General features: G+C 36.4%; 1 protein-coding gene across 5 annotated transcripts in view; it reads left to right on the forward strand.

Moving 5' to 3' along the window:
• Window positions 1-16688, forward strand: part of PCDH15 (protocadherin related 15) — a 1084160-nt gene that overhangs the window by 753311 nt on the left and 314161 nt on the right. For all 5 annotated transcript variants that reach the window (XM_069567843.1, XM_069567842.1, XM_069567840.1 and 2 more), the window contains exons 17-18: window positions 2010-2103; window positions 9561-9689. In XM_069567843.1, coding sequence (XP_069423944.1) covers window positions 2010-2103; window positions 9561-9689 — 223 coding nt within the window. The remainder of the gene's footprint in view (window positions 1-2009; window positions 2104-9560; window positions 9690-16688) is intronic.

Consider the following 16688-nt stretch of genomic DNA (forward strand, 5'->3'; position numbering starts at 1 on the left):
TAATATACAAGGAAGGATATAGTCTTGGACTTTAAACTGAGGAGGAAAATGGAAAACAATAACTCAATTCTTTTTCTTCCTTTCATTGTATTGTGGATAAGTTTTCAGGTTTTCTGTTTCTTAAATTAACTTGTGAATAAGTCTCAGAAGTAATAAATGCCTTACTTTCCTCTGAATGTCATTTTGGAATGAGATTATTCAAAGCATTTACAGCATGAGAAGTGGATCCAAACCTGATTCTTATGAACTACTCTGGGAATTGGTTTTCAGTTATTTAACACAACATTTTAAAATGCACCAGAAACAAAGTCAATTTTTTATAGTCATACCATATGTTTAAAACTTTTTTTTAGTCCATATCAATAACAACAATAAAACAAATAGAATAACTGCAACTCTGATCTTGATTCCTTGGCATTGACTCTCTGTACGCAACTAGCATATGTGGTGTGAATTGTTTAAATTCCACTATAGGGACAAAACCACTTGCATTAAAATAAAAGCTTTTTATCTATCAGAACCAATATGCTTTTATACTTGGATATTTTAATGTTTTGTTAAATCAATGTAACCTCTCCTCAAAGTAGATGCTTATTAGGCCTTAATTAAAATGGCATACACAATATTAGACTGGAATATCTAAGACATAAATGTAAAAGTTGTTTAAAGAACATTATAAGTGACAAACTTATAAAACTAATTACTTGGGAGGATAAAATCTTAAATATTTCAAAGTATGTATTCTAAACAGTGAAAAGGTTGATTTAAAAATACTCTAAGTATGAGAATTTTCACAAAGGCTGATCATCTTTCATTATACATAATGCTTAAGAAATGTCTAAATCTCAAGAGAATAACAAAATGGTTAAATTGTTAGTATATCAACAAAAGCATTTGTTTTTATAAAATATAAAATGAGAGGATGAGTGCTCATAAAATTATATTATCTTGAAAAGAATGTTAATATGAAGCTTAAGTGCTCTTTTGCAAGTAATTATAATGTATTTAAATATGGTTATAATAGAAAATTAAAAAGAAATACTAAAATATAACCTATAATATGTGTGAAATCTTTGATAATTCCACTGTGTATTTTCCAATTTTCTACAATAAGCCTCAGTCATATTGAAATTTGTAAAAAAAAAAAAAAAAAAAAGAAAAAGAAATTTTAATCTCTAACTTTTATCAAAGATGAAATGTAGATGTTTGCATTTCCATAGTGGTCACATATGTGACAGTGAATGGTAGTGGTGATACATTGCTAGATTAAAGAAACCACTTCTTTACTCATAGGATTTTGGAACTGCTAAAGATTAATGGACTCTTTTACCTTGGAAATAATCACAAACAAGATATATATCTTTCTTCCTGGGATGAATTAGGCAATATCCACCACCCCACCACCCCCCACCCTGCCCCCAATCCTTGGAGGCTATAGAATCAACCCAGCTACCTTATTTATTTATTTTATTTTTTATTTTTTTATTTTACTTTACAATACTATATTGGTTTTGCCATACATTGACATGAATCCACCATGGGTGTATACAAGCTCCCAATCCTGAAACCCCTCCCACCCCCCACCCCATATCATCTCTCTGGATCATCCCCACGCACCAGCCCCAAGCATCCTGTATCCTGTATCGAACATAGACTGGCACTTCGTTTCTTACATGATAGTATACATGTTTCAATGCCATTCTCCCAAGTCATCCCACCCTCTCCCTCTCCCTCAGAGTCCAAAAGTCCTTTCTATACATCTGTGTCTCTTTTCCAGATACCTTATTTAGTTTGGCAATTTTTCATTATTGCTAAGAAGCTCAACAGCTTTAAAAGCCTTTTTCAATTTTCAGCATGAATCCTAGAAACAAACATCTTAAATACTCAAGCTATGTTTGTGGAAGGGGGAAAAAAGAAACTATCAAGAGTAGTTCACAATAGTAGGAAGACTCCCAGTGATGTAATATCTTTTTGTGCCTCATCTGTTTGTTTGTTTTCTCTGTCACTAGTACTGGGATTCTAACCTTAGGGAAAGCCCTGGACAGGGAAAGCACTGACCGCTACATTCTGATCATCACTGCTTCTGATGGCAGGCCAGATGGGGTGAGTACTCTCTTGGGAAAAGGGTTTTAAAAATAGTACTAAAGAAATTGAGAAAATCTTATAGTTCTACCCTCTGAAATGATTTGTTACAACCATTAATTTGTGAATTAATCTTTTTTTTTCACTTGGAAAAGCTACTTAAAACTACTCAAAGTGTTTTTCTTCTTGAATGAGCTCTTTTAATTGATGAAACTATACTCTGAACTTGTTATCGAGCTGAAACGTTTGACTTGAGAGAATAATAGACACCTGGGATTAGCTTTCTTACCCAATTTATGAGGAAAATGAAGTCTAACTTAGTGTAAGACATATTTCATTGCATCCATCCACCAGCTCAGCCTGGCAGGTCTGGCAGTTTTACCAGGTAGGAATCAAATTCCGTGGTGTCACTTTTTTGCGGGCAGGGGACTGTGTGTGGAAAGTAATTTGTGTATAAATATGGAGAAGCACTTAGGAAACCAAGTTGACTGTTTCCACAAGTTATTTGTAAGCAGCAGAATATTGACTAATCTTTGATGACGGAAGTGGTTTAAAAGGGTCCATAATTCTACAGAAGATAAATTTCATTTCCTTTGCATCTGAAAATCAATATTAAAAATAAAAAAATTGTTTACTTATGCAAGAGTATTTCAAAATCATTTGGTTGCATTCAATCCACCTATCCGCAACTACCACCATTCTGATTTTTAAGTAATACGATAATGCATTTGTTGGTAATGATTTTTTAGTATTTTTTCCCACCATGTTGATGTTACAAACTGGTTTGCTTCTTTAGTCAAGTGTTTATGGGCTTCCCTGGTGGCTCACATGGTAAAGAATCTACCTGCAATGTGGGAGACCTGGGTTTGATCCCTGGGTTGGGAAGATCCCTTGGAGAAGGGAACAGTTACCTACTCCAGTATTTTGGCCTGGAGAATTCCATGGACAGAGGAGCCTGTCAGGGTACAGCCCATGGAGTTGCAAAGAGACACATCCAAGTGACTTTTACTTTCACTTATGGGTCCGCTCAGCACTGTTCTCTGGAAATAATTTCAAATTCAGTGTAAATGTCTAGGCAATACTCACCCAACTCAAATAGCAGCATATTTCCAGTTTACTTGACATAAATTCTTTGATCAAAAAATAGACTGAGGGAGCATATAGTACTCTCCTCACAGTTATTTGTAGAGAATCACTGTGAAAAATTTATCATGGTCAGAACATACAAATTGATACTAGGCAATTTAATCATCTTAATTAAAAATAACAAAATTAGATAATGATAATTATTTAAATTTGGTAATTGCAGTCTGCCCGTAATAAGCTATTTTTCAAACATTAGAAAACAGTTCTATGTGAAATGTAAAATACGCAAAATACTTTTAGTAAATAGTAAACCCAAGTGTAAGCACTTAGAGATTAGGCAAGTGAGTAAAAATAAAGTCTAAGATTATTGTTTACGTATTCAATCCCCTTAATTAATACAGTGTGTCTGTGTAAGACATATGTAAAGAAGTCAGTGAGAGTCTTAAGAAGAAAATGATTGAAAACTTGATTTAATAATGAAAGATTGATGGGTAAATTGGCTGGGAAATGACTGAGGGGGAAAATTCTATGGAAAGGGAGGAATTATTCAGCATAGATTAAGGGGTATAGTTAAAGTGAAGTAAACATAATAAGGTTTCAGCTCAACCATTTATGAATCATAAATTAATGGAAATAATACCATTAACACTAAGATCTTCTACCACTGGCTTTAATGGGAAGATTTCCTAGACAAGAATAAAGATGGAAAAGAAATGATGCTTTTGAACTGTGGTGTTGGAGAAGACTCTTGAGAGTCCCTTGGACTGCAAGGAGATCCAACCAGCCCAACCTAAAGGAGATCAGTCCTGGATGTTCTTTGGAAGGACTGATGCTAAAGCTGAAACTCCAATACTTTGGCCACCTTATGCGAAGAGTTGACTCATTGGAAAAGACTCTGCTGCTGGGAGGGATTGGGGGCAGGAGGAGAAGGGGCTGACAGAGGATGAGATGGCTGGATGGCATCATCAACTCGATGGACATGAGTTTGAGTGAACTCGGGGAGTTGGTGATGGACAGGAAGGCCTGGCGTGCTGTGATTCATGGAGCTGCAAAGAGTCAGACACGACTGAGTAACTGAACTGAACTGATTAAGCTATCTGTCATCATATCAGTCTACTAATTATGACTTTGCCCACATCAAAAACTGAAAATAAGTTCTGGCTAACTTTAGTGGTTTAGTTCTTTCTAGAACATTTTTCTTATTTTTTCAGTTATTTGCTTGTAAATTTTAATTCTCCTTGGCCAGGATGTTGAGCATTTCTAATTCCCCCAATTTTTCTTTCTATAAGAATGAATATGTTTTAAAATTCTGATTTTTTTAAACGAATTTGTTTTATTTATAGAAGTTTGTATTAGTAGAGAAAGAAACGTTTAAATTTTGAACAAAAGCTTCTTCAGTTAGCTTCATCATTTATATAACTTTAGAGACTGACATACATGTGCACATATAGTGGGTGGTTGAAGAATAAAATAATTACAAAATATAATAGTCTTATTTTTGAGAGTACTTTTCTTATTTAAGCATTTAAATGCATGTCCTTTGTAGACTTATAGTACAATTAATATTTTAACTTTAATAATGATTGTTCTTAAGAAAGATACTTAATGAGCACAGAACCCTGGTAAATGGAATTTTCTTAAGTCAGAATCAACAGCAATGTATGTAAGATAAATGGCAAAGATATAATTTGAATATTGCAGAATAGAGTCAGATGGTAGCCCAGAAATTTGTATTTTTAATGATGATTCAAGTAATCTTCAAAGCACTTTCCAGAAATACATAAGCTGGAAGTTATTCTATATGTGTTGATTACATTTCTGCCAGATAAACGGCTATTTTTTATTTCATATACAGTCTCTAAGATATGGGTAAATAGATCTATATGGTCCATAAACTGCAGCCCAAATCAGCACAGAAATGGTAGACTTGTTATTTAATATCTTAGCTCACCTAGTGATCATTTCTCATCTATATCTCTCAGTTACAGACCACAGCCTTTCAAGACCCAGTATAATCTAAAATCATACCACTCCATAGTGTTAATAATCAGAAGTTTAAAGAATAAGATGGACATCAGTACAGTAGATTACAGGGAAATACAGAGATTTTGGCACTTTATGCAAGCAGTTAGAAAGAAGATCAGCAAAATATAATGTGACAACTCTTGGATTTCAGGTCCAGACTGTCCATTTTAATGTCTCATTCACTCTCAGGAAAATTGGGAGCTACTGCTACCATAAAGACACACCTTTTTACTTGCTTTAACAGTAGCACAACTTTTAAACAAAGTATAATATTTGCTAATCTGTTTTTTGTTTTTTATTTGGCATTATTAATATTGTTTATTTTTATTTTTTATTTTTAATTTTTTTTTCAAGCAATGTAGCTCTCAGAGAAAATTTGGGGAATATATTAATAAACTGATAAAAGTCAAAAGGAGAAAATAATTTGTATTTCACCTAATCATATAACATCTGAATTTATACATATCCATATATATCTACACACCAGTGTAAGTTGGTATGCATGCATCCTTTAAATTAAATGATTTCATGGAGAGTGAACAGATCATAATTGTGCAACTTAATGAATTTTAACATAGCAAAAACATTGTATAGTCACCATTCAGAGAGAGAAATAGAAATTAACACCCCAGGAGCCCAGCCTTACAGTCATACTATCCCTATTCTATCTTCTTCACAAAAATGATCCCTATCCTGACTTCTATCACATTGGAGAATTTGTGCCAATCGTTGAAATCTATATACTTGGAATCATGTAGTATGTATTGTGTCTGACCTCATATACTCAATCTTATGTTCGTGAAATTTGTTGATGTGACTACTTATAATAGTAGTTTATACATTCTTTACTATGACTTGTCATTTAATTTTAGCAAAAAACACAGTATATTATACAACGGTTGGTGGTGTTTAGTTTGCTTCCTGGCTTTTGGCTCTACAATACTGTTCTGCTTGTCTTTGATATTTTATTTTTTTTTTCTTATTGAAAGACATTTTTATTATTGGTGCTCCTGTTCTACCCAGGCACTGGATGAGATGATACTTCGTCAATCTTCCATCCATGTCCTTGCTTGCTGGCTTCTCATCCCCCCAGTCCCTTCTTCATTCCCCTAAGCCCTATCCTTGTCTCTGACATTTCTTTAAGGAAACTTTTTATTGGAGTTTTAAATATAGAAATATATTAAAAGCATACTGAATAACTGTATAAATTTTCACAAAATAAACCTATCAGTGTAGCTAGTATGCAAGTAAACTATTATTAATACCCAAGTTTTCCTTCCTATGGATGGTAAATTTTTAATGACTGCTGGACATAATATATGAAAATTTATAGAGAGAATAAAATTATATTGTTCAAAAGAAGATTTACTATACATCTCTTAAAATGAGGACAGATCAGATAAATCCAACCAAAATTTGACTATTGGATTTTGATCTGAGTAAGGCCTGGTCTAGAACTTATGCAGTATTACTCACCAGTCATATCCGACTCTTTGTGATTCCATCACCAGGCTTCTCTGTCCATGCAGTTCTCTAGGCAAGAATACTGGAGTGGGTTGCCATTCATTTAAAGGGATCTTCCAGACCCAGGCATCGAACCTGGGTCTCCTGCATGTAGGCAGATTCTTTACCATCTGAGACACGAGGCTGATTGTTTATTCATAGAGGACAGAACTTCAGTTATCCCAACAGGAAGGATGGGGTATTTACCAGGAGCTTTCTTCCTTTGTTGATGCTCAGTCACTCAGTCATGCCCAGTTCTTTCTGGACCTAAAGATTGTAGCACACCAGGCTTCCCTGTTCTTCACCATCTCCCAGAGCCTGCTCAAATTCATTTCCATTGAGTCAGTGATGCCATCCAACCATCTCATCCTCTATTTTCCCCTTCTCTTACTGCTATCAATTTTTTCAAGCATCAGGGTGCTTTCTAATGAATTGGCTCTTTGCATCAGGTGGCCAAAGTATTCAGCTTCAGCATAAGTCCTTCCAATGAATATTCATTTGATTTCCTTTAGAATTGACTGCTTGGATCTCCTTGCAGTCCAAGGGACTCTCAAGAGTAGTCTCCAGCAACAGAGGTCAAAACACCAATCCTTTAACACTCAGCCTTCTTTACAGTCCAAATTTCACATCCATACAAGACTGCTGGAAAACATAGCTTTGACTACATAGACCTTTGTCAGCTAAACAATGTCTCTGGTTTTTAATATGCTGTCTAGGTTTGTCACAGCTTTACTTCCAAGGAGCAAGTGTCTTTTAATTTCATGGTTGCAGTCACCACCTGCAGTGCTCTTGGGGCTCCTCAAAATGAGGTCTGTCACTGTTTCCCTTTTTTCTCCATCACTTTGGAGTGAAATAATGGGACCGAATGCCATAAACTTCACTTTTGAATACTGAGTTTTAAGCCAGTTTTTTCACTCTCATCTCTTCATCAAGAGGCTCTTTGGTTCCTCTTCACTTTCTGCAATTAGTGATGTCATCTGCGTATCTGAATTTGTTGATATTTCTCCCAGCAATCTTGATTCCAGCTTGTGCTTCATCCAGTCCAGCTTTTCACATGATGTCCTATGCATATAAGTTAAATAAGCAAGGTAGTAATATACAGCCTTGACATACTCCTTTCCCAATTTTGAGCCAGTCCATTGTTCCATGACAGTTCTAACTGTTGCTTCTTGACCTGCATATAGGTTTCATGGGAGGTGGTCTTGTATTCCCATCTCTTCAAGACTTTTCCACAGTTTGTTGTGATCCACACAGTCACAGGCTTTAGCGTAGTCAATGAAGCAGAAGTAGATGTTCTGGAATTCTCCTGCTTTTTCTATGATCCAACAGATGTTGGCAATTTGATCTCTGGTTCCTCTGCCTTTTCTAAATCCAGGTTGAACATCTGAAAGTTCTCAGTTTACAAACTGTTGAAGTCTATCTTGGAGAGTTTTGGGTATTTCTTTGTTAGGGTGTGAAATGAGTGCAATTGTGAGGTAGTTTGCACATTTTTTGGCATTGCCTTTCTTTGAAATTTGAATGAAAACTGACTTTTTCTAGCTTGTGGCCACTGCTGAGTTTTCCAAAACTGGCATATTGAATGCAGCACTTTAACAGCATTATCTTTTAGGATTTGACATTGCTCAGCTTGAATTCCATTACTTCCACTAACTTGGTTTGTAGGGATGCTTCCCAAGGCCCACTTGATATCGCATTCCAAGATATCTGGTTTTAGGTGAGTTATCACACCATAGTCATTATCTGGGTCTTAGTAAGTAGGAAATCCAATTTTTTGACATCCATAGTCCCATGACCACTGCAAAATTTCTTCAGATTCACTTCCTTTAAGTCATTTCTTTATGTTCAGCTCTCTAGTCTTTCACCCCACCTCACTTAAACAGATTAGGATAATTTTTTTATATATAAAAACAAATGTAAATAATTCTTCCATAATAGTTTCATCCTTCTTTTTCCTCCTACTTTTTATTTGCATGTTATTAAATATTTAACATGATAGCATAATGGGTTTTTCATTTTCCAGACTAGCATCCTTGCTTTCTCTAATTTTGGTCTCAGCCTTCTGTGATCTCCCCTACCATGTGACAGAGATGGGTGTAGCTCATAAACTATACTCAGGCTTTGATTAGAAAGAACAGTTTCCAATTTGCATCACGTATGAAGATGTTCCTTGATTATGCAAAAGTCATTGACCCAAATTATATTCTCAGGTTGCGTCAGGCCAGGGATTTCACCTTTTAACCAGGAAGCACATACCACTACTAAGGTTGCCCACTTACCATTTCCTTAGGCTGTATAACCATAAGGTTTATTATTATTTTTTTTTATTTAGCAGTGTATGATACTCAAACTTTTGGTTTAGATGTGTATATAGAAAATTACTAATGTAATATTTTCTTCCCTGAAAATACCCATTTGATATACCATTTTATCTTATAATGTACTAGTTATATTTTTGAACAGTGCTGTATGTACATGGTAAAAAACTGCAGAAATGTTACATTTCAGAGAAAAAGAGGTGCGTGTATATATAAACAAAAGCTTACCATCCAGAAAATGTGAACAAGATAAAGGTAAAAGCACTTTCTGAAAGGAAGCCTCCAGGAAATACTTGACATTTTCAAGAAGATGCTTGCCCTTTAATGTCATCATTTGTTTTCCCCACCTGACTTTTATTTATTTATTTATTTGTGAGGTGTTTGAAGATTGCGAGCTTCCTTTTTTTCCTTGTCTTTTTTTGGAAAGCTAAGGAATAGGAATGGTAATGAAATGCTTTTCAGATAGACAAATGCCCAGATAACCAATTAACTGACATCAAAATAAAAATAACTCCTCTCACATTTAATCACTTTTTTTTTTTCTTTAAGACCTCAACTGCCACAGTAAATGTGGTGGTGACAGATGTCAATGACAACGCACCAGCCTTTGATCCCTATCTGCCCAGAAATCTGTCAGTGGTGGAAGAGGAAGCCAATGCCTTTGTGGGTCAAGTAAGGGTAAGTGGAGTGTGTGTATATATCTTAAATGTATTATTTATAAGTTAGTAAACTTTTTGCACTTTAATTTGAAAAGAGATTCAACTAATGCCATGTGTTAAATGAGGGACATCAGAATTATTTGAAAGCAATCAGCAAAATCACTTGGGTATAAGGCAAGATGGTAATAAAGTGCATTCATCTTTGATCACTATACTGGATAACTTTCAAGATTTTTTTTTATTAATCATATTGTGTGCATTTCCATTTAAGTTTTTAAGCTTATTGATTTATATTTTTTGACCATTGTGTAATTTAAACATTGATTTATTTGAGAGTATTATTTTCTTATTTAATATATATATTTTTATTTCCTGACATTACAAGAATTTTTAGAGAAGTATGTAATTATCACAGGCTTCCCAGAAGGCACTAGTAGTACCATTAAGTATAAATTTGGAATTGTATACCCAAAACACAAATGTAAAGTCATTTGCTTGTGTAAACATATTTTTAGCATCTCTTGTGTACCTTATGGGTTTCCCTAGTAGCTCAGTGGTAAAGAACCCACCTGCCAATGCAGGAGATTCAGGTTTTATGCCTCCTCCTTGAAGATAATCTGGAGAAGGAAATGGCAACCCACTCAAGTATTCTTGTCTGGAAAATCTCATGGGCAGAGATGCCTGGCGGGCTACAGTCCATAGGGTTGCAAAAGAGTCAGACACGACTTAGTGACTTAGTGTACCTTATATTTCAGACCATTCCTGTCCAGTGTACTCAACACTTACTCCTAGACATGTTCTCTTAAGTTTTAACTGGAAATATTAGCCAGTTTTTGTTACACTTTTGATGAATAATCTTGTTTTTCTTAAATCAGAGACAATGCTTTTTTCAGTTAGGGCATGCCTGGTCTTGAACATAGTGGTCTAGAAACCATAAGATGAAGGAAAATTTTGAAGGAACATACATGTATTTTGGAGTGTTGATCTCAGATAAGGCATCTATGTGGTCTCTGCACAAAGAAAGAATACACCTTCTTTCCCAAGTTCAGGTTTTAGGATCCTACCTCTTTCCTCTCAGACCCTGGAGTTATAAAAAAGAGATTTGCTGGTGTTTTGCAGTAAATATCTATAATTTAACTACTATTACAGTCAAACAAAAGCCCCATTTTTCAGTCCAATCTCCTCTTTAACTTTAAAAAAGGAGAGTGTCTTTAAATACTGTCATGGAGAACTTCTTATCTAGGCTTGGGCTCATCAGTTGTTTTTTTTTTTTTTTTTTTCTGAGAGCACTGACAATACTTGCAAAAACCGTCAACACAATAGTCATTGTCATTATTAGTGTCACTATATTTCTCAAATCCTGGAAAAACTGATGAGAGGCATGTATCCCCTTACACCTTTCTACTTCACCGCAAGAAAGAGTCTTGTAATTTTTTGTGTTACAACATGCCAGGTGGTCTTTATGTCATGTGGCCAACAAGCCATTCAATTCCAGAATCCCACACAATACTTCTGGTATGAAAAGTTTTACTGTGGATTCTACAAGGAAAAGAAAAAAAGAAAAAAAAAAAAAAACCTAGAGACAAAGTTTCAGGTATAAATAGTTTCTTTCTGAGACCTTAAAGTAATACTAGTAGTGAAGTGAGGAAGTGGAAGTGATGCAGAGAAGAGAAGGAAGCCAATAAAGGAATTGCAGTTCAGTTCAGTTCAGTTCAGTCACTCAGTCATGTTTGACTCTCTGAGACCCCATGAACTGCAGCAAGCCGGGCCTCCCTGTCCATCACCAACTTCCAGAGTTCACCCAAACTCATGTGCATCGAGTCAGTGATGCCATCCAGCCATCTCATCCTCGGTCGTCCCCTTCTCCTACTGCCCTCAATCCTTCCCAGCATCAGAGGCTTTTCCAATGAGTCAACTCTTTGCATGAGGTGGCCAAAGTATTGGAGTTTCAGCTTTAGCATCAGTCCTTCCAATGAACACCCAGGAATAATCTCCTTTAGGATGGGCTGGTTGGATCTCCTTGAAGTCCAAGGGATGCTCAAGAGTCTTCTCCAACACCACAGTTCAAACGCATCCATTCTTCGGGGCTCAGCTTTCTTCACAGTCTAACTCTCACATCCATACATGACCACTGGAAAAACCATAGCCTTGACTAGACAGTTAACCAGCTACAATTAAGAGAACTAGAACTTAATCCACAGGGAAAATTCTGGGAAATGACACAAGACACATTCCCCAGAATTACTGATCCTGAGAGTGATGAGACTGGTAATTTCACACATTAAAACCTGAGAGTTCTTGGTCAGCGATGCTGTGGATGATGGCATATTTTCTGCACTTCCTGTTTCAAACAGCCAGTTCTCTGCAAATCTGATATAAGGCCGTTCAGTGAGACTGCAGTTACTAGCAGAGGGTAGTTGACCAGAGTGAATACTTACTCTGAGGAACATGCATGGGCCATTGACAGCTTTGGTTACACCAATCAAACAAAGTGACTCAATCAATGAGGGACATGTGCTGAAAACAGAGAAAGAAGGTCATGTTGAAGTTGACTCATGAAGGATGAATACTGGTGAGAAAGAAATTGGAGGGGATAGGGGTTTCCTTTCAAAAGAAAGGTAACAGAATGAATAATGTCATAATTATATTAAGTAAATTATGCATATCATAAATGTTTCTCTATGGCATATTGCAGATGGTGCTGAGGGTACCTCTAGAGAGTCTGAGATGGGGCACCACTAGATTATTATTTTATAATGATTACTCCTGAGTAGATTGTAATAGGAGATTATAAATCCAGAAAGCTGAATTGGAAGGCAAATATAATAATCCAGACATTGAAGCTTGAACTAATATAATAGTATAATCATAATGAAAATTAAAATACAGTTGTCACTCTAGGATGCCACTTTGAAGACAACAGAAAAGATTTTTGATAATATCTAGCAAGTATTCAGATAAAATAAACAGATATTGGAAATTTAGGAAAATTATTTTTCCATTTCTTTTAATTTAATTAGCATTGGAGAATTAAGTAAAGCGTGTAGGGAATAACACATATGAGCCCACAGCTCATAACACATACATAGACATTAGCATGCTGATTGATTTTTAATTTAATTTTTTTCTTTCTTCTAACTTTTCTTGCCACTTTTCCTAGGGATTCTTTATCTTAAAAGAATTATAGCATTAATTTTTCTTTATTATTTTTTAGTTCCTAAATTTGATATGAAATGATCTCTATAACTTTTCAGCATTAAAAATTGAAATATAGACTTCAGCACTCAATCGACTTAGATAAAGCAATAATTGTCCTGATTTTTAGGCAATAGCATGTTTTCATAAAGATTAAAATGAGTTTGAAAGTACAAAGGAAAAGGAAAACAACGAAGGAAAGTGCGTCCAACTGATTCAGCACAGTTCCAGAGAAGTTGTAATGTTCAAAAAAATGGAATTTTGATGCCTTGTAATGGTCTCCTTATGATTATACAGTGGAAGTGAGAAATAGATTTAAGGGCCTAGATCTGATAGATAGAGTGCCTGATGAACTATGAAATGGGGTTCGTGACATTGTACAGGAGACAGGGATCAAGACCATCCCCATGGAAAAGAAATGCAAAAAAGCAAAATGGCTGTCTGGGGAGGCCTTACAAATAACTGTGAAAAGAAGAGAGGTGAAAACCAAAGGAGAAAAGGAAAGATATAAGCATCTGAATGCAGAGTTCCAAAGAATAGCAAGAAGAGATTTTAAAAAAGCTTTCTTCAGTGATCAATGCAAAGAAATGGAAAAGAACAGAATGGGAAAGACTAGAGATCTCTTCAAGAAAATAAGAATGAAACTAGATCACTTTCTAACACTGTACACAAAAATAAACTCAAAATGGATTAAAGATCTAAATGTAAGATCAGAAACTATAAAACTCCTAGAGGAGAATATAGGCAAAACACTCTCAGAAATAAATCACAGCAGGATCCTCTATGATCCACCTCCCAGAATTCTGGAAATAAAAGCAAAAATAAACAAATGGGATCTAATTAAAATTAAAAGCTTCTGCACAACAAAGGAAAATATAAGCAAGGTGAAAAGACAGCCTTCTGAATGGGAGAAAATAATAGCAAATGAAGCAACTGACAAACAACTAATCTCAAAAATATACAAGCAACTTATGCAGCTCAACTCCAGAAAAATAAACGACCCAATCAAAAAATGGGCCAAAGAACTAAATAGACATTTCTCCAAAGAAGACATATGGATGGCTAACAAACACATGAAAAGATGCTCAACATCACTCATTATTAGAGAAATGCAAATCAAAACCACAATGAGGTACCACTTCACACCAGTCAGAATGGCTGCGATCCAAAAATCTGCAAGCAATAAATGCTGGAGAGGGTGTGGAGAAAAGGGAACCCTCCTACACTGTTGGTGGGAATGCAAACTAGTACAGCCACTATGGAGAACAGTGTGGAGATTCCTTAAAAAATTGCAAATAGAACTACCTTATGACCCAGCAATTCCACTGCTGGGCATACACACCGAGGGAACCAGAATTGAAAGAGACACATGTACCCCAATGTTCATCGCAGCACTGTTTATAATAGCCAGGACATGGAAACAACCTAGATGTCCATCAGCAGATGAATGGATAAGAAAGCTGTGGTACATATACACAATAGAGTATTACTCAGCCGTTAAAAAGAATTCATTTGAATCAGTTCTGATGAGATGGATGAAACTGGAGCCAATTATACAGAGTGAAGTAAGCCAGAAAGAAAAACACCAATACAGTATACTAACACATATATATGGAATTTAGGAAGATGGCAATGACGACCCTGTATGCAAGACAGGAAAAAAGACACAGATGTGTATAACGGACTTTTGGACTCAGAGGGAGAGGGAGAGGGTGGGATGATTTGGGAGAATGGGAATTCTAACATGTATACTATCATGTAAGAATTGAATCGCCAGTCCATGTCTGACGTAGGGTGCAGCATGCTTGGGGCTGGTGCATGGGGATGACCCAGAGAGATGTTGTGGGGAGGGAGGTGGGAGGGGGGTCATGTTTGGGAACGCATGTAAGAATTAAAGATTTTAAAATTAAAAAAAAAAAAAAGAAAATAAGAGATACCAAGGGAACATTTCATGCAAAATGGGCTCCATAAAGGACAGAAATGTTATGGAACTAACAGAAGCAGAAGATATTAAGAAGAGGTGGCAAGAATACACAGAAGAACTGTACAAAAAAGATCTTCTCGACCCGGATAATCACGAATGTGTGATCTCTAATGTAGAGCCAGACATCCTGGAATGTGAAGTCAAGTGGGCCTTAGAAAGCATCACTAGGAACAAAGCTAGTGGAGGTGATGGAATTCCAGTTGAGCTATTTCAAATCCTGAAAGATGATGCTGTGAAGGTGTTGTACTCAGTATGCCAGCAAATTTGGAAAACTCAGCAGTGGCCACTGGACTGGAAAAGTTCAGTTTTCATTCCAATCTCAAAGAAAGGCAATGTCAAAGAATGCTTAAACTGCCGCACAATTGCACTCATCTCACACGCTAGTAAACTAATGCTCAAAATTCTCCAAGCCAGGCTTAAGCAATACATGAACCGTGAACTTCCTAATGTTCAAGCTGGTTTTAGAGAAGGCAGAAGAACCAGAGATCAAATTGCCAACATCTGCTGGATCATGGAAAAAGCAAGAGAGTTCCAGAAAAACAACTATTTCTGCTTTATTTACTATGTCAAAGCCTTTGACTGTGTGGATCACAATAAACTGTGGAAAATTCTGAAAGAGATAGGAATACCAGACCACCTGACCTGCCTCTTGAGAAATCTGTATGCAGGTCAGGAAGCAACAGTTAGAACTGGACATGGAACAACAGACTGGTTCCAAATAGGAAAAGGAGTACGTCAAGGCTGTATATTGTCACCCTGCTTATTTAACTTCTATGCAGAGTACATCATGAGAAACGCTGGACTGGAAGAAACACAAGCTGGAATCAAGATTGCCAGGAGAAATATCAATAACTTCAGCTATACAGATGACACCACCCTTATGGCAGAAAGTGAAGAGGAACTAAAAAGCCTCTTGATGAAAGTGAAAGAGGAGAGTGAAAAAATTGGCTTAAAGCTCAACATTCAGAAAATGAAGATCATGGGATCCGGTCCCATCACTTCATGGCAAATAGATGGGCAAACAGTGGAAACAGTGTCAGACTTTAATTTTTGGGCCTCTAAAATCACGGCAGATGCTGATTGCAGCCATGAAATTAAAATACGCTTACTCCTTGGAGGAAAATTTTTGACCAACCTAGATAGCATATTCAAAAGCAGAGACATTACTTTGCCGACCAAGGTCCGTCTAGTCAAGGCTATGGTTTTTCCAGTAGTCATGTATGGATGTGAGAGTTGGACTGTGAAGAAGGCTGAGTGCCGAAGAATTGATGCGTTTGAACCGTGGTGTTGGAGAAGACTCTTGAGAGTCCCTTGGACTGCAAGGAGATCCAACCAGTCCATTCTGAAGGAGATCAGCCCTGGGGTTTCTTTGGAAGGAATGATGCTAAAGCTGAAACTCCAGTACATTGACCACCTCATGCAAAGAGTTGACTCATTGGGAAAGACTCTGATGCTGAGAGGGATTGAGAGCAGTAGGAGAAAGGGATGACAGAGGATGAGATGCCTGGATGGCATCACTGACTTGATGGACGTGAGTCTGAGTGAACTCCGGGAGTTGGTGATGGACAGGGAATCCTGGCGTGCTGCGATTCATGGGGTTGCAAAGAGTCTGACACGACTGAGTGACTGAACTTAATTGCACTGAATGGTCTCCTGTTGTTACCTAATGATAATTATATAATACAGTAATTTCATTCAATGGCTTAAGTTGTTATTTTTGTTGTTGTTCAGTCGCTCTGTCATGTTTGACTCTTTGCATCCCCATCGACTGTAGCATGCCAGGCTCCCCTGTTCTTCACCAACTCCTGAAACTTGCTCAAATTCATGTCCATTGATTCA

This window comes from Ovis canadensis, chromosome 22 (assembly GCF_042477335.2).
Source record: "Ovis canadensis isolate MfBH-ARS-UI-01 breed Bighorn chromosome 22, ARS-UI_OviCan_v2, whole genome shotgun sequence".
Classification (NCBI taxonomy): Eukaryota; Metazoa; Chordata; class Mammalia; order Artiodactyla; family Bovidae; genus Ovis; species Ovis canadensis.